Source organism: Alligator mississippiensis, chromosome 7 (genome assembly GCF_030867095.1).
Source record: "Alligator mississippiensis isolate rAllMis1 chromosome 7, rAllMis1, whole genome shotgun sequence".
NCBI lineage: Eukaryota > Metazoa > Chordata > Crocodylia > Alligatoridae > Alligator > Alligator mississippiensis.
In genome coordinates this window covers 74,650,960-74,668,964 of record NC_081830.1, presented here as the reverse complement: position 1 = coordinate 74,668,964, position 18,005 = coordinate 74,650,960, and the positions used below count along the sequence as shown (strand labels likewise).

The 18,005-nt window shown below is 43.7% G+C and overlaps 1 protein-coding gene across 1 annotated transcript; it reads right to left on the bottom strand.

The window, feature by feature from the left end:
* Window positions 1-2,625: 2,625 nt before the first annotated feature.
* Window positions 2,626-9,893, bottom strand: GPR160 (G protein-coupled receptor 160). Its single transcript, XM_006267708.3, has 2 exons — window positions 9,342-9,893; window positions 2,626-5,197 (listed from the first exon to the last, which is right to left on the bottom strand). The coding sequence occupies exon 2, from the start codon at window positions 5,141-5,143 to the stop codon at window positions 4,124-4,126; it is 1,020 nt and encodes a 339-aa protein (XP_006267770.1). The 5' UTR covers window positions 5,144-5,197; window positions 9,342-9,893; the 3' UTR covers window positions 2,626-4,123.
* Between the last annotated feature and the right edge of the window lie 8,112 nt (window positions 9,894-18,005).

Here is an 18,005-nt window from a genome sequence, read left to right as displayed (position 1 = left end):
ACATTGATGTGGAACTTCGGCACCTCTACTGCTTGAAGACCCTGTATCTGAAGTTCATCCATATGTTCTCTTCCCTCCAGCTGAGAGAGATATTATTATTATTATTATTATTATTATTACAAATGAGAAACGGGGGAAGGCAAGCACTTGTTTTCAGAATCTGAAGTTGATCCAACCAAGTACCACATCTGCAGTGGAGTTCAGGCCAAGTTCTGCTGACCAATGAAGCTGCCCAGGGAGGAAAATGTCTCATTGTGCCCTTGAGACTCCCAGAAGTCTATTTCTCTGTGGCTTCTCTTATTAATCATCAAGGAAGAGGTAAACTGCAATATCCAGTTTTTTAAAAGGTGCAGCAGCCATCGAGTTAGTGAAAACCCTTGGGTATGGAGAGACCAAATGAGACGACCTTCTACCAATATTGGTCCTGTCCCACTAGGAAAAAGACACTGTTTGTACATGGGCCTTATGGACAAAATGTGTAAGTTAAGACATATGAGCCAATCCCCTCACTTTAGAGAGAGAATTTAATATTGCTTCATTTATCTCCTTGAACTTAAGAAGTAAACAAGCTGACATTTCTTAGGTCCAAACTTGGTCACAACCTCGCCTACCTTTTTGGAACGGGGAGATAACTGCTATAACACCTATCTGTGATATGAAGGAACCTTTTGCTATTGGCCCCCTGCTGACAGAGAAGACCTGATGGAGCATTTTCTCATAGGAAGAGTCCTGAGAAAGGTGGATTTAGTTTCTGTAATAAAATGAATTTGACAGTACAGCTTCTTGTTATTATTACCTTAAGGGTCAAACAATCCAAAACCATTCTGGTCCAAGCATGGATTTGATGGGCCAGGATATAGTGCACCAATTACATATAATACATATGTTTCTATCGTATTACATAGACCAAAATGATTCTTTAGAAGTGGTTCTCAACCAGGGCACCATGGTACCCTGGGGTGCTGTGAGATCCTTTTAAGGGTGCCATGCAATATTAGCACTTAGGTGTATAAACACCTCCAAATGATTCATAAAATAAAACCCAAAGATTTTAAATAGGAAGTCAAAGTGGCAAAAACATTCTGACCAACTGTGGTCTTTCTGAATTCTCTGAAACACAAGAATTGCTCTTATTTTTCCATAGTCAAAAAAAATGAGTGACAAAGAGCTGGCATTTTCTAAGGAGTTTCTTGAATGAGTCTAAAAAGATTGAGAACCAGTCTCAGGAAAATAAAACTAACCTAACCATCCAGAGATGGTATTGGGCCAAAGAATCTTAGTTTTGATCAGTGCTAGACCTTAAACCTCACAAGGCAGTACTGAGTGATAAATGCCACAGGGCTCTGGGCTGGAAAAAATAGACACCTGCCCCAAATATAATGCAGTAATGGTGTCAAGTTGGATGCGTAAGGTAGCAAGGGGCCAGCAGTGCTCCTCTAAGCTGCTGTTGGCACTGAGGTTCCTGCATAGCCTTGGGAACTGAGTTGTTCCATCTTAAAGGTATAGTTTCCATTTCTTACCCTCAGCCATCCTCATGGATTCCCATTCAGCCAGTTCTGTGGAAGGTAAAGTTTCTAACTGGTTGTGGGGTGTTGTCTGCTGAACTTTAACAGAGCCCACACTGAAATGTGAGTGCTTGGAGTTTAGAGGAGGCAGTATAGCCATGTTTGGCTCTCTACAAGCTGCTGTGAGGTCCCTGTAGTAACATGTCTTGGAACTCGATGGTCTGGTTCCTCCTTTTCCGTGTGCTTTGAAGTCTTGGAGTTATGAGGAGGGTGGCAGGGTGTGTATGGCAAGGGAGGGGAAAATCTTCCCTTAGGGCAAGATTGATGAACTAACAACTAGTAGAGTCAAAGGCCTTTGGGCAGGAGAAGTGCTGGCTGATAAACAGTGCTGGGTGGAGCTCTTTGCATTCTCGTCTGACACCGATCAGAAAGATCTATGGAGAAGGAATATTCTTAACTTGATCTCCCTCTGTTTCAAAGTCAGAGCCACACGTGAACAACAAATATTTATTAGGAATGTGTGCAACTCACCCAGAAAACAGAAGCATTGAGTTAGTATCTAATGCCAAAATAAGTCTTCTGCAGGAAAAGCAGTTTCAAAAATTGAGAAATCCTGGAGGTGGCATCCAGAGAAACTCTCAGAATGAGAAAATAAGAGGTAAGGATGACAGGGCCCAGAAGTGAGGCAACAAGTCCAAAATGCTGGCATCTCAGGGCACAGGAGAAAAACTGTTAGGGGCCAAATGTGCATCAGTCCAGTCTTAAAATCCACCCCAATCTTCCTGCCTTCAAAACAATGAGAGAATAATAAAAAGAAAATAAATAGAGTAAGGAAATGAAACAATGGTTTCAAGTAATGATAACTGACAGACAACAGACTCCATTTCAGCCAGGAAATTAGGACACCATAGGGCCTGCTCAGGTAAGAAGGTTAACAAATCTATAGCGTGAATAGGGAAATCGGCAATTTTTTGAAGAAGAATCATGAAATATTGTGTGTGCTTCAGGGATGCTGTATTTTTTAAATATATAAAATAAAGGTGCAACTTATTCTGCACAATTGAGGTTTTTGATATGCATTTTTCAGATATGGGGAAGGCGATACATAGGACATTTCAAACACGGAATAACCTTTTATTCTTAATAGCACCACCTAATTTGCTTTCAGTTTCCTTATCAATTGAGAACATATGGGGGGGGGATACATAAATAACGCGTTTATAAAGGTCTTTGGTGCCCATTTTTTAGAAGATTGTCCCAAGTTAAAAAATGCATACACACATTGCATGAAAAGGATAGAGAGAATCAGCCTCCCATGTCAACTCCACTTCTGAGTATACTGAAGCAGCACTGCCTAGAAAGCAGGACACGAGACAGCCTCAGGAGACCGGTCAGCTAGTGTCAAAGCTCCTCCATTTGTTTATACAGTAGCTGGCTAAGGATCTGTTCCCTATGTTGCATATCTAGCTCTTCTACAAGTCTGCTGTGACATGATGGGCTAATCACTTTTCCTCTGTTTCCCTCAGTCTGATTACAGTATTTAGACTGGGGGAAGGGACTAACTCTGGAGATGTCAATGTGACAGTGCAGTGCTGGGTAAGGATACACTGCTGGTGTGGTGTTCCAACCAAACCAATAGATCCTGCTTTCCAGGTGAACTAGCCATACTAATTCACATTCTTATTTTCAGTACACAACCAAGTTCATTCCAACTTGCATCTCACCTCTGTACTGTACTGTGCCGTGCTGACCTACTTCTGCTGTTTATACATTTCCTGAACAATTGCGCTTAGTGGCTATATTGCACTGCCATAGCATTCATTCATTTACAACACACTTACAAATTTCCATACTAGCTCAGACCAAAGGTCCATCTAGCCCAGTTACCGCTGTCTGACAATGACAAGCCATCCAGCAACCCTTTTGCAACCTGTTATGAATGTCTGAGTTAGTTCCAGGGAATGATTACAAAATGTTTAAATGGTCATTTGGGTGTGGAAGCTTTCTGCTTCTTGTATTTGCCTCATTATATTTACTTTTTTGGTGAGGTGGAGACAATAAAGTTAACTTTTAATTTTTAATCGTTTCTCCCTCTTTAGAAGAGAAAGAAACTTCAGTTTTTTAAAGAGGAAATTGCTAAGCTTTTCTAGAACAAACCAATAACTAATAAAGTTGTTTAAATCTGTAACAGAAGACAACAATTGTCTTTAGGTTACTGAAAATTTTATTTTTTATGTCTGAAACCAATCTGAAACTGATTAACATTTAATGGTAAAACTAGGCATGTTTTGTTGCTTTTAAGTAGTGGCTATTTTTACCCAAAATTTCAACTCTTTTTTATAAATATTATAAATTTAATTAAAACTTTTGCTGTGCATTAAAGTCCCCATCTTTCTGTAAAGCTTAGCTTAGAGAACAGTGCAATATTCCATATTCTAGTGCAATATTCCATTATCCATTGGCAAATTTTGGTGACAGTTTCTTCACAGGCTGCAGTTCTGGAGACGTATCCTTATATTATCCAGCAAGATGGGTTCATAAAAGACATCAAAATAGCACAATCATTAGACACCTCTGTTCCACAGTACTTATTTGCATTCTTTTCACACAGCAGCTCATTAACAGATTACGATTACTGTGCCTGGCTTTTCAGCTTGCTCTGTATTTTGATTGTTGAACGGGATGAAGCAGAATTTCCAGCTGACAAATGGATCTAAAGACCACGTCCTCTCTGTCAGCTTAATGTCATGACACCTAAACCAGTATGTTGTTGCAATAAGAAAACTGTTAAAAAAGTACAACCAAGGAACATTCATTTCCATGTAAGCTGGAATCTGAGCCCCAAGCAACAAGATGATCACTTGAAGGAGGACAAAAGGTGCCCAAGTACCAAGAAAGCAGATGAGAAGTCTTGTCAACAGTTGTTTCTTGCAACCAGTGTGATTGTAATCAGACATATATGAAAAAAGCAGAACAGCCTTATTTTTAAAAGAAATCATCCTGACTGATTGCACCATAGCTATAACTTCTGACCACCAAGTCACAAAAACCATGCATATGACAAACAGCATGGCTAACGATATCCAGTAACTCTGATCACTGCTATATAAAGGACACTGGTAGACAAAAAAGTTGTTTTGTGTTCTGAATTCTGCATAAATAGTTGGAACTTGAAGAATATAAAAAAATCCTGAAATCCATATAAAAACTACAGCAAGTATATAAAATAACCTTTGACTTACGTTGGGAGGCTGAGAGGCTTGATTTATAGTCATGTAATAATCTAGACCAGCCACAAGATAAATTGGGTAATACAAGACACCATAGGTAAAAGAAATTATCTGTGTGAACAAACAAATGTGATACTTAGTAAATCTAAAACCCCAAAGTGCAAAGTCCTTAAAATAGGAAATGAATGCTATATTCATCAGAAGCGTGAAGTCTATGAGAGCCAGCGAAATGCAGAAATATCCCATAAAACTCTCTCTTATATTCTGTCTTCTAACTCGCAGCATGAAGAGATCGAGGGAGACTTTTCCAAGCATAATCAGGAGCAGCATACAGCTAGCTTCAAGAGGCGGGTTGACTCGGCTGTAGTGGTAGTGAAGGGAACAATTTTCACAGGGCAGGGCAGCCATTCTTCAAAGATAAGAGCTAGCAAAATAGAACTTACAGGGCACGGTGGTTCGCACCTGAAAAGAGGGAAGGAGAATCTTAGAGTATAAGGATTCCTGTTGTAACTCTGCCAATCATAACTTAACGAACAGTCGCAGAGCTAGCACATTCTTGAAAATTCAGTCAAGTCTCTGTTTAGGGCAAAACACTGAAATACCATTTACAGCCACCATTTATAGCAAATTCCTATAGCCTCTGAATACATGTTCTTAGACTTGGAGTTAAAGCATTACTGTAAACTTAAATAATGTTTGTTTGTTTCCATTTTTATTTAGTGATTTTATATGATAACAACTTAGGATGCGTCAGAATGAAGTTTGGTGTCCATTTGGACTTCTATTTACAATTTGTTTCCATATGTTAATTCTAATGCAAACTCAGCCTAGGATGGCTTTTTCAGTTGCTCAGCTTGGTAGCTGACCATATAATTTGCATGTCTAGAAGAAAATGTGAAAATTGAAGGGCTCCTTCACTTTGTCTTGTTTGTTATGAACTGTCCCAACCTGGGTGCCTGTATAAATGAATGGGACCAAATGCATTAGACTATGACTTGACATTAAATAAAGCTACCTATAGTTAACAATCAACATTTTGGTTTTTAAGAAAAAGTAGATTTCTCCCCTCACCCCACCCTCTTGTGAAGAACCTCTCCAATTCCACAGGATGACACTTGGTAGGTAAATTTTTGTTTTGCTTTTTCCTGACAGAAAAATAGGGGGAGGTTGCTTGAAACCCAATAGCAATCTTATTTTCCATCATTTTTCTAAAAGCGGCTTTTGATTTGAAAGCAGCCCTGCAGGTGACATCAATCTAAACTGGAGCTCCGTTTTAGGCATTTGAATAATCTGAGTTCTGTCCTTTAATGATATCTGTAACACAGCCTCCTCAAATGCCCATATAATTTAAACTAAAAAAACCTTGTATGTCAGGTACTTCTGAAGAGTTTTGGAGTGATGAGCATTAGTGGTAACTGTCGCACACTGTTGTCAGAGTTCACTACTGATGAGAAAGAAGAGCTATGCTCTTTCAAACGTCTCTCAATTTCTGTCTCTGGGAACTGGAAGTTAAATGCTGCCTCTAAGCTAGAGGTCCCTATTGCATCTATGTCCGCAGATACCGCAGTAGACAGTAACCAGTTTGAAAAAGGGAACTTTCATGAACTACCAAAATCTGAGTCAGTAAAAGTGGGTTTATTCATATGTTTTGGATCATTTCAACTCTGCTGATCTCAACAGATTTTTTACTGGACCTTTAGTCCAGCTAAATTCAGTAGAACCACTCGCTTGAGTAAGGAAAGCAGAACTTGGCCCTTAATATCCGTAGTTCTTTCTTCTTAATGAATTTCTATAGCATCACTTCCATAACTAATTGGACGTTAAATATTTCTTTATCAGTCTATAACAAAGCTAACACTATTTGCTCAATGGGGTTTTGTTCTATTGTCTCCAATTAATCCAGCCACATTTTCCTTCATCTTTTGTAGAATCCTCGTATATTTTTGTCCAGTTATGATAATATGTGTTGTTACAACTTAATGCTGAAATGCCAACTTGTAAAAGGCCGTACTAAGAGATGTCATAAGTATTCAAGAAACTCCTGCTTCTTTTGCAGTTTAAGGGAGAGGGAAAGTGTGGTTTATTGCTCCAGTGAGGCAGAGCTACAGCTTTGCATTTTCCCAGCAGTAAGAACCTTTGTTGTCTGCTATACCGCAACATATATCAAGTCACATTACATTAAATGATCCAGGACCTAATTCATGGAACATTTTAATTCTGGTGCTTCACCCTTTTCTCTCACCTGCCTTACTGTCCCATTCCTTTTCTCAGAGAAGGTTCTATTTTTGTTCTCATTTTTTCAACTGCTACACAATAAATTATTTTGACATTCCTTCCTTTTTTGGCCTTTTTTAAGTGTATTGCCCAAACAGACTTGCAAAAGAAAGTAAAAAAGTTTTTACATGCCAAGGCTTGAATAGTGAGGGTTCTGAGGGTTTTTTCTGCAGTATTATTACCACCTGAAGCAATCTGAGACCTGTATTCCTTCATTCTGCTTTAGATACTGGTGATACTTTGGTCCTTGGGTGCAGAAGGAAAAAACCCCATAACTCAAGTCAGAGCAGGAGGAACTTCCTGCGTTGTTTTTTTTGGTCAGGACTTGTTTGTATTTAAATTTGCATCCACAGCCTGCAACTAATATGCATAAATGGAGAGAATCTGTGGACTGCTGTACTTGAGAGCCTGTTCTCTGTAGGCAAAGAAGACATAGTAGGCAGAAATACTTGGGATTATCTTCTGATCCAAGATGTTTCCACCATCTCTTGTGAAAGGAAGAGTTATACAATCATCTGAGCCTGGCATTTCAATATCCATCTGCACTAGCTAAGAGATTTATTTGGGTGCACTAGACATTGCTTTATAGAAGGTTTAAAAGTAATTGTCTAGATGAAAATACACTGTCAGCTTTCATACACATTTAGTCTAGTGGGCTGAGACATAACTTTTTCGGCTCCACAAACTGGTAAAAGCTTTCAAATACAGATGTGAAGAAATGGCTGGACTTAGCAAATGGCCCTGACTTTGTGAAGGCTGCACCTGTACATGTTATTTACCTGTAAAACTTACATCACTGCAATATACAAGCGAGTGATAGCATTTCAGAATTGCCCACACCTGGAGAGAAGGCTGGGTCTCAATTTAAAAAAAAAAGTCTTAGAACAAAATGTCCAGTCAAAAGTGCCTAAACCTATGCAGTAAAACCACATGTAAGCACCTGAATAATTAGCGTGGCTTCCATAAGTATTTATTATCCAAAAATTCCATTGCCATCACAGATAAGTGTCAGCAGCGTTTAGCTAGAAGGGCAACATATTTGTTCTTGTTTTTAAAACTCTGCAATTTCACCCCTATCTTTCCCTGCTTCCTCCTTCTCTTTGATCAAAAACTTGTATCCAGGCAGTTGGCAAGTGCTGTTCCATAGTTTTTCTCTGTAGCTCCCACTATCTAAGAAAAGGAATCCTAAGTACTCTGCCACTTCACCTATCCCATCTCTCTTAATCATAGCTGACATCTCTAACCTCGTCTCCATGCATCTAATTCTGTTTTCAGTTTGACTCAATACTGTGCAAAACGGGCAATCTTTTCAAAAGTGAATATACAGCAGTTCACCTTCTCTAATTGCTGGTTCCCATGTGTGTCTATAGCCAGTGCTGAACCTAGACTTCTGGCAGCCCCGGGGTGAACTTTTAGTATTGGTAGTAGAGTAAGAGTAGTAGAGTAGAGTATTTAGTAAAGCTGTAGTTCAGCCCCTCTTCGCCAGAGATAATGATAATAGTAATTGGACTTATTGCAAAAGTATCACATCTGTGCTAGCGCTGTCTTTAAATAGTTCGTTCTCAATTGACAACATTGCCAGCCCTGTATATGCACAATATTAACACTTTTTTTTGCAATTGTAATTTTTTTTCCCCATTTTCAGGCCCCCTTTCTGTCTGGGCCCTGGGCAGCTGCCCGGCTCATGGTGTCCAGGTCTGTCTACAGCAGTGGCCTCCAACCTTTCTAAGTAGGAGATCACCTCTGGCATTTAAAAGCAACCCAAGATCTACTGTGCATCGCTGCCACCTCCCCCACACCCCAGCAGGTCAGTCTGGGGGGAGGGCGGGCGAGGCAGAGGGAGAAAAAATTATTTGGGGGGCGCACCTCCTGAGCAGGTAAGTCCCACCCAGCCGGGGCCCCACTCCACTTGCACTTACCCCTGCTCCTGCCTCTGTGGCACTGTCCCTCGCTGCAGGGGCCAGGACCTAGCCCCTGCCCTCCCCCACGGACTGACCTGCTGGGCTGAGGGGTGCGAGCGCGCGCGCACACGGGCACGCAGCCCCCCATCGACTCCAAGATCGACGGTGGATGGAGATTTACTGGTTGGTGACAGCCCGGCTATAGCAAAGGTGTCACATGCAGAGCTCCTCACTGGGCTCTGAGTTTGGGGGCAGGCAAGCAACACTGGGGCCCACAAGCGACAGTCCGGGTGCAGACCCTGGCGGGACGCGTGTCGGCACTGGGGGCCACCGGCGCCGGGGGTGAGTCGGACACCGCGTTTCTGAGGGGATGCAAAACACGTGCAATGCAAAACAACATGGCATGAATTTGCCAAGGTGAATTCTCTCACCTGCTAGTCCGGGGTTGCGGCACCGCCTGCCCCCGGAGCAGCCGGCGCCCGCATCCCGCGCTCGGCGCAGCCCGTGCCTGCCTGCGGGGCTCCTCGGCGCGCCTCTTCCACAGCGCGCACCAAAACCCCCACGCACAAAAAACCACAGTCCGGCGTCAAACAGCGCGTGGAAAAAACGCCGTTTTCCAAAACGAAACGAGCACAAAACGCGGCGCGCGCGTCCGGATCTGCTGTGGCGGTGCGTCCCCGCTGCCCGCGCCGCGGGACGGGACGGAGCGCCTGGGCGGGTGGGGGGGGGGGAGGGAGGTGGAGGCCGAGAGGACACGGAGGGAGCGGCGGCGACTCGCCACGAGGCGTCAGTGCGGGAGCGAGAGCGAGAGCGGGCTGCCGGCTCCGCCGCTCACCTGCGCCGGGGCCCGCGAGACCGCCCGCTGCCCCGGCCGGCTCCGCAGCCTCCCGCTGCCAGGGGGCGCTGCGGGATGCGGGGCGGGGCTGTGACGGGAGCGCCTCAGCCTCGGGCGCCGCCTCGGGCTCCCTCAGCCGCGTGCGCGCGCCCCGCCGCCGCCGCCGCCCGAGCTCCGCGCGGCGGGGACGTGAGTGAGCGCCGCGAGCGGGCAGTGCCGGGCCCCGCCCCGCCCCGCCCCCGCCCAGCCGTGCCTCCGCGCGGGTGTCACCGATGAGGCTGAAGTTGGTTCCTGATCCCAGTTCCTGGTTCCCGGTTCCTTTCTCGCCGCTAGCCTAGACCCGCCTCGAGACTCACACTAATGAATTCCACATCCTAAAGAGAGGGAATTTCATTAGTTATGCATAACTACTAATTAATATGTAAAATAATATCCCACATCAAGCACAGAGCCCTAAATGAACGTCAGATTAGGATGGGGTTATGGGGCAAAATACTTCTTGGGTCACCCCAAATTTCGTGGCGATGCCACTGGGGGACTGTCCCAAAGACCCCTGACCACAGCCCCGCCTGGCCCAAAGCACGGTTTGGCCGTGCCAGGCTGCCAGCTAGCAGCCCTGTGTCCACTGTACTAAGTATAGTGGCTTGAATAAGGAACTGGCTTTCAGGATGGGATTATGGCTAGACATGGTGCTTGGGCCACGCGTCAGAACACCTCTGCGCCACCGGGGGACTGTCCCGGACATCTGTGACCAGAGACATGTCCGGCCCAAAGCACGGTTTGGCCGTGCCCAGATGCCAGCAGACAGCACCCCAACCACTCTGCTAAATGTATGGACCCAAATAAGGAACTGGATTTGGGGCTGGGATTATACCCAGAAACCCGTCTTGGGCCACCCCAGGCCCCACCTCTGTGGCACCGGGGGACTGTCCTGGACATCTCTGACCAAAGGCTTGCCCGGTCCAAAGTGCGGTTTGGCCGTGCCAGGCTGACAGAGAGACAGCGCCCCAGCCGCTGTGCTAAATACATGGAGCTGAGTAAGGAACTGGATTTTGGGCTGGGATTACACCAAGAAATCCTCCTTGGGCCACCCCAGACCATGTCTCTGCCACCAGGGGACACTTCTGGACGTCTCTGAATAGAGATTTGCCTAGCCCAAAACACATTTGGCCATGCCAGGGTGCCAAAAGAAAGCACCCCAGACACTGCTAGATTAATGAACCTGAATAAGGAATTGGATTTTGGGCAGGGTAATTGTACCCAGAAATCCTTCTTGGGCCACCCCAGACCATAGCTCTGTGCCAGCCCAAAAAACAGTTCCTTATTCGAGCCATTATACTTAGCGCAGTGGCTGGGGGCTGTCAGATAGCATCCAGGCACGGCCAAACCGCCTTTTGGGCTCGGCAAGTCTCTGGTCAAATATGTCCACGAGAGTCCTCCAGGGATTTCTAGCTGTAAACCTAGCCCAAAAGCCTGTTCCTTATTCGGGGCCATATATTTAGCACAGTGTCCGGGGTACTGTCATTTGGCAGCCTGGCACGGTCATGCACCCTTTTTGGGCTGGGCAAGTCTCTGGTCAAATATGTCCACGAGAGTCCTCCGGGGATTTCTAGCTGTAAACCTAGCCCAAAAGCCTGTTCCTTATTCGGGGCCATATATTTAGCACAGTGTCCGGGGTACTGTCATTTGGCAGCCTGGCGCAGTCATGCACCCTTTTTGGGCTGGGCAAATCTCTGGTCACAGACGTCCAAGAGAGTCCCCTGGTGGCACAGAGAGATGGTCTGGGGTGTCCCAAGGAGGATTTCTGGGTATAATCCCATCCCATAATCCAGTTCCTTATTCGGGTCCATATATTTAGCACAGTGGCTGGGGTGCTGTTAGTTGAGACCCTGGCACGGCCAAACCACGTTTTGGGTCAGGCAAGTCTCCCATCACAGATGTCCAGCAGAGTCCCCTGGTGGCACAGGGATGTGTTCTGGGGTGGCCCAAGAAGGATTTCTGGGTATAATCCCAGCCCAAATTCCATTCGATTATTCATGTCCATTAATTTAGCATAGTGACCGGGGTGCTGTCTTTTGGCACCCTGGCAAGGCTAAACTGTGTTTTGGGCTGGGCAAGTCTCTGGTCAGAGGTGTCCAGGAGCATCCCCTGGTGCCAGAAAGGTGTGGTCTGGGGTGCCCCAAAGAGGATTTCTGGGTGTAATCCCAGCCCATAATCTGGTTCCTTATTCGGTTCCATATATTTAGTACAGTGGCTTGGGTCCTGTCTGTTGGCAACCTGGCTTGGCCAAACTGTGTTTTGGGCTGGGCAAATCTCTGGTCAGAGATGTCCAGAAGTGTCCCCTGGTGGCACAGAGACATGGTCTGGGGTGGCCCAAGAAGGATTTCTTGGTATAATCCCAGTCCAAAATCCAGTTCCTTATTTGGGTCCATACACTTAGCAGAGTGGCTGGGGTGCTCTCTGTTGGCAGCCCGACATGGCCAAACCGCCCTTTGGACCGGGCAAGTCTCTGGTCAGAGATGTCCAGGAGTGTCCCCGGTCCCACAGAGGTGGGGTCTGGGGTGGCCCAAGATGGGTTTCTGGGTATAATCCCAGCCCCAAATCCAGTTCCTTATTTGGGTCCATACACTTAGCAGAGTGGCTGGGGTGCTGTCTGTTGGCAGCTTGGCATGGCCAAACTGCACTTTGGGCCTGGCACATCTCTGGTCACAGATGTCCAGGACAGTCCCCCGGTGGCGCAGAGGTATTCTGATGGGTGGCCCAAGCACCATGTCTAGCCATAATCCCATCCTGAAAGCCAGTTCCTTATTCAAACCATTATACTTAGCATAGTGGGATGTGGAATATTATTTTACATATTAATTAGTACAGATACATAACTAATGAAATTCCCTATCTTTAGGATGTGGAATTCATTAATAACAAGTTTTTATTGGGTCTAGATTAGCTTTGAAAAAGGAACCAGGAACCAAGAATAAGGAATAAAGAACTGGGAATAAAGAACCAATTTCAGCCTCATCTGTGTCTGAGGGGTCTGCGAAAGAGGATAGGGATTGAACACCCAACGGGTCTGCGCCTCCAGTTGGCATTTTTTTTGACCAGTCCATCAACGAGAAAAAAAAGCTGCCCTAGGATCTGGGTCCGTACATGGTATTTACAGGTCCATAAATGAGAAAAACCGCTGCCCTAGGATCATGCTGAGAGCAAAGCAGTTGGCTCTTGGTGGGCAGCACTTTTTCTGCGCAGGCAGAAGCGATCTGCCTTGAACTGGGGACTGCATAGGGGCTGGCGGACCTGTCAGGAACAACGTCCGTGTTTCTGTGTTTTTGCTGAAAAGGGAGTAAAATTGTCCATGGTTTTTGTTATGCTATGATGGGTTCTTTCCCCGGAGGCAGTGATTCTCCAGAGTGCCTGGAGACCTTTCAGTGGTGCCTGCCACACAGTGTTAGGTAGGTTAGGTGTGCAAACATGATCCACCCAGAGATTTAAAAAAAACACACACCCAGAGTTGTGGTCTTTCTGAGTTCTTTGCCACAGAAAAACTGCTCTAGGGTTTTTCTGTAGGCAAAACTAAGATTAGCATTTTTCAAACGGTGCCTTGAGTGTCTCAACACCTAAAGAGGTTGAAAGCCACTTCCCCAAGGTAGCTGCTGAGGTGCTCTAGGAAACAAATCAAAAATCTTATTGAGGCCAATGGAAAGAGCCTGAGTTCATCCATACAAAGGCTGATCAGAGTGGAGAATAAACACAGTCAATAACATACTAGTACCTAGTGCCCATGATAGCCACTTAAAATGCCTTTATTTCAACAGACCCTAGGAGTACATGAGTTAACAAAATAATTGATATTTAAATTGATGTAAATGTGAAATTTGCAGGCATCTTTACTGAATTTACATTGTTGATAGCCTTTACTGAAATGTAAAGATCTTTAAGTGCCAAGTAATTTAAATTATAAATACTTTTAGCATTCCAACTGTGAAAGAAGAGAAAGACTGTTCCTTGAAAATGCATATTACCCACTATTTGCACTGATGCTAATGGCTATTAAGTGCTCAGATCAGGTGGAAGTTGTTTGGTACAGAATTTAATTACTGCAGTGGAGACTGCTCCTTATTTACCAAATAAATCATCCACAACATTGCTAAAGGTAGGGTGTGTACGTGGCTACTGCACACAGCCCCTGCACCCAGATAACTGCATGTAATAAAAGCATATCAAAGCCTAAAGTCCATTCTCAGTGTACAGGGTTGTAAACTTGAAAGCTTTTTGGAAGATTAAATGCTTTTATTTTCCTGAAGGTTATGGAGCAGCAGAGCTCTCTCAGCTTCTGTTTCAGTCTCAAAGCTATATTAATTTGGGGTACACCAGTCCTTCCTGTGGATGGCTATGCTTGGTGATTAACACTCCATCTCCAGTCCTCCCTATGTGGTAGCATGAAGAAAGCCACTGAGGATCTGGGCACTGTGGCACATGTGTTACCAAGAGCATGAGCTGCCAAATCCACCCTGCCCTTAACACAGGGCAACCACACTAGCCCCACTGTAGCACCCAGAGGGCTAGGCATGAATTGCCTCTAATTGAAGATTTACATTCAATTTGTGTATTTGGGACTAGAGTTCAGTTCTGCCTGTGATGTAATTACAGGTGTCATTCCCAGTGGAACAGAGGGCAGGATTCTGGCTCCTACACTGGTCCCTATTATATAGACCAAAACCTATAAATACTTGATGAGTCAACCTTTTGCCCTATGTCTGCACTTAATATTGATTAGAAAACAGGGAATACGTTTTGGGAAGTCTGCCTGGTGTGGTAATTCCAGTGGTACTAAGATTATTCACATTACTTTGTACTTTTATAGAATTTGTTTCTTGTTTGAAGCATAGCACAAAGATTTCATAACCATTTGTTTGTTCTCTTTTTACAGAAGAACTTCATATGTAGCTGCTAACTCCACACAGGTAAACTCAGTTTATATAGTATATATTATTAGGGGAGATTGCTATAAGAATCTTTCTTTTAACATAACCTTACAAAAGGAATTTTTGTGGGTAGCATTTAATTAATAGTAATTTAAACCTTGAGGAATCTTACAGACATTAGGAAATGTTGCTAGCTGAAGCTTGTTTAGGAAGCATGCAAAAACTTATGCTAGGGATTCAGGAAGGAAGTGTAAGTGGACATTATCCAAGTACTGCTAGCTTTTCAGCTCTCACATGTAGCCTTTATTGTATTTTTAATAGAATTAGTTTTTTCACATAACTAACTTCTTCCTGTTTCTAGATCAAGCTACTGATTTGGTTTTGTATTTTTTAATCCACATTTCCCAGCAGTGGTATGTTAAGGTCCTCCATCAAGGTCCTTTTTGTATTGTGTCTATGCAAATTCAGAATGGAAAAAAATATTAGAGATTGGTTTACTGTTTTTCTGGAAACCCTGGACTCTCTGCAGGGACAATTTTTTATCTGAAGCTGAATATCTAAAATATTTAAATACCCCAACATATCTAGAAACTGAACACCCCCATTACATTGATACTTTACAATTTTCAGGGAAGTTTAATATTTGTAAATTCTTTTGAAGATTAAAAGGTCTTAAAGATGTGATGTCTTTAAATATTTCCTTGCACTTCTGTAGACTCTCTCTGAACGAGCATAAAGCTTTTTGCAAATAAAGACAAGAAAGTGTATTTGCTTACATGTGGGGAGACTTAGTCATCAAGTGTCTTAGCTTTTCTGTACCTAGGTTCCCCTGGTAAACTGAAGACAAAACTGGAAATACAATCCTGAGGTTCTCATTCCAAATTTCATGCCTTAACCAGCAGACTTGCAGCTTTTTATGGTAAAGCAGTAGCAGGACCATGAGATGGCCTTGTACAAAATGCCTTTCTTTACACTCTGCATAAAGTTTTTCAATGTTTTTCATAAACAATGCTGCCTGACCTGTTTCTCTTGTTGGTTCCCATGCTCTGCCTCAACAAGTTTGGGAACATCTCTCTGAAGTGGTCTCTGACACAAACCATTTGCATGATTTTGTATTAATGCCTGATAATATCTTGGGGGGGGGAGGAATCATCTCCTCCACCTACCAAAATTCTGCAACTCACAAACTGCGATAGGAAATAAATTGTTTTTTAAGGAATTTCCGTAGTTTGATTGCCAGCAAAATTCCTATCTTCAACCTTTCTCCATGCTGCTCTGCATATTTTACTTTAGCCTAAAAGATGGTCCAAACCAGTAGCATAAAAGGACAGTGTTAGCCAGCAGTAGCCAACAGTCTATACCAAGCAGAACGGAATTGCTTAAACTGCATTGTATGGTTCACAGATCAAATCACTTTAATTCAGTAAATATCCCTGAAGAAGAAAATATAGGAATGTTAGGTTGGGAATATGAACACTTCACAATTAACTACAATAGTCGGGAGGTGTTTCATGAGCCTGCATCCTGCAAATTGAAGATCTCTGGTGACTCCAGCAGGACTGTAGTTAGGACTTAGATCTGTCCCTGTGGGTGGGCAGGTGGAGGAACTGTGTGAGTACAACATGCTTGACCTGAAGGGGAGACCTAGCTTCCATGTATGATTTTTTGCATTAGGAGAAGTGATGATGGTTTTTAAAGGGAACCACTTTGGATCTTGTGTGCTCACAGCACAGGCTAATGAGAGGTTGGGGAAAGGATGGAAAATGGGCAAGAAAGTTGTCCTAACTAGCTTCTCATTCATAAAGCTGGAGAAGACCTATGTGATGCACACCTCCTTTCGGACCCCTTTTTCTCCAAAAGACTACATTTCAGCCACAGGAAGACTATGACTTCTAAATGCCGTTTTAACTGTCTGAGTCCCGCATTTAGATCCTGAAGACCTCTTTCGATACCTAGATGTCTGTAAGATTGCACTAGTAAAGTCCCTGAAGTTGTCTACCTGGACAGAAGTGCCTAACTCTTGACAGACTCAATGGTTGCTCAGTACCTATTTCACACTTAAGCTCTAGTGAGGTTCTAGGCATTCTCCTGTCTGTTTTTCCTGCAAAGTCCAGTACCGTAGGCATGTTGCGAGCACCCTAAATCCTCCCAGAAAACAGCAAGCAGGCCATCCCCTCCCCTGCCTTTTATGCTGTATAGTCCAGTACATGCAGCACTCATCAAGAATGCACAACACACTGCATGATAGGAGGCCCAGGTTCCAACCATTCAGGCAAAAGAAGAATATGAATCTGCCTCTTCCAGATAAGTGCTCCACCCACTGCATTACAAGGATTATAGGGCCAGTATGCATCACCTCTTCATTTTCTGTGAAAAAGTGCTGACCTGGCTTAGGCACTGTGCCTAAAAGGTACGCATTGTGACATGCAGCATTGCAGCACCTAAGTCTCGTTCTGGACCACAAGGCTCTAAGTAACTTTTCAAAGGAAACTAAGGTGCAGCAGGGTGTAAATGCCATATCTGACTCCTGGCACTCTGCTCTGGCAGTGAGTCCAAAAGAGATTAACAGGGTGCTCGGTGACATTCTGTATCCTGTATACATATATTTTCCACTAAAAAAGAATTATGTTTTTGCTTCTTTGTTTTATTCTATTTTCTTTAACATTTTGTGCAACAGCTGCAAGTATCGTATCTTGTTTAAAAGTTAATAATTAATGATAGAAAGAGGGGTGGGGAATATTTTAAAAGCAAAGACTGAGCTTGACTTTTTTTCTTTCTGATTTAGAACAATTGATTTGTCTCCTTCCTCTTCTCACTTCCTAGTTCCTGCTTTGAATTTTTAGGAGCTAGCACTTGCCTTTTCGACATGTACTATTTTCATGGAATAAGTTATTTTTAGGCTTTATTTCCTTTTTCCCTTTTTTTCCTTAATGTCTCTGACATGTATCATCTACACATTCCTCCATACCTGTAGCCATTTCTCCCTCCCAGCTTTTCTTGCTTATTAAAAACAGCTCTCCCAGCAAACCAGGTTATTTTTAACCCAGTTTTATTGAAAACTTGCATTGTCATTTCTGAGACATGCCCTCTAATTTGGTTGTTGAACAAGATGTAGCACTGGAATCTGTCTTTTAATATTTGTACATTGTCTTGCTAACAGATCCCAACCCAGATATGGAAGAACCGACTATAGCACAGAGAGGTTTCCTAATGGCTCTAGGAAAATAATGACTAATGTACCACCTATCATTCAGGAGATTCCCAAAGCTCTTTTCTAGTGGTTTGAAAGTAACTGAGACTGGAGAAATCTGGTTTCTGTTCCTGGGTCTTCCACCAAC

Coding starts and splice junctions, on each gene's coding strand:
- GPR160 (XM_006267708.3), bottom strand. CDS start 5,143: ATGGCTGCCCTGCCCTGTGAAAATTGTTCCCTTCACTACCACTACAGC.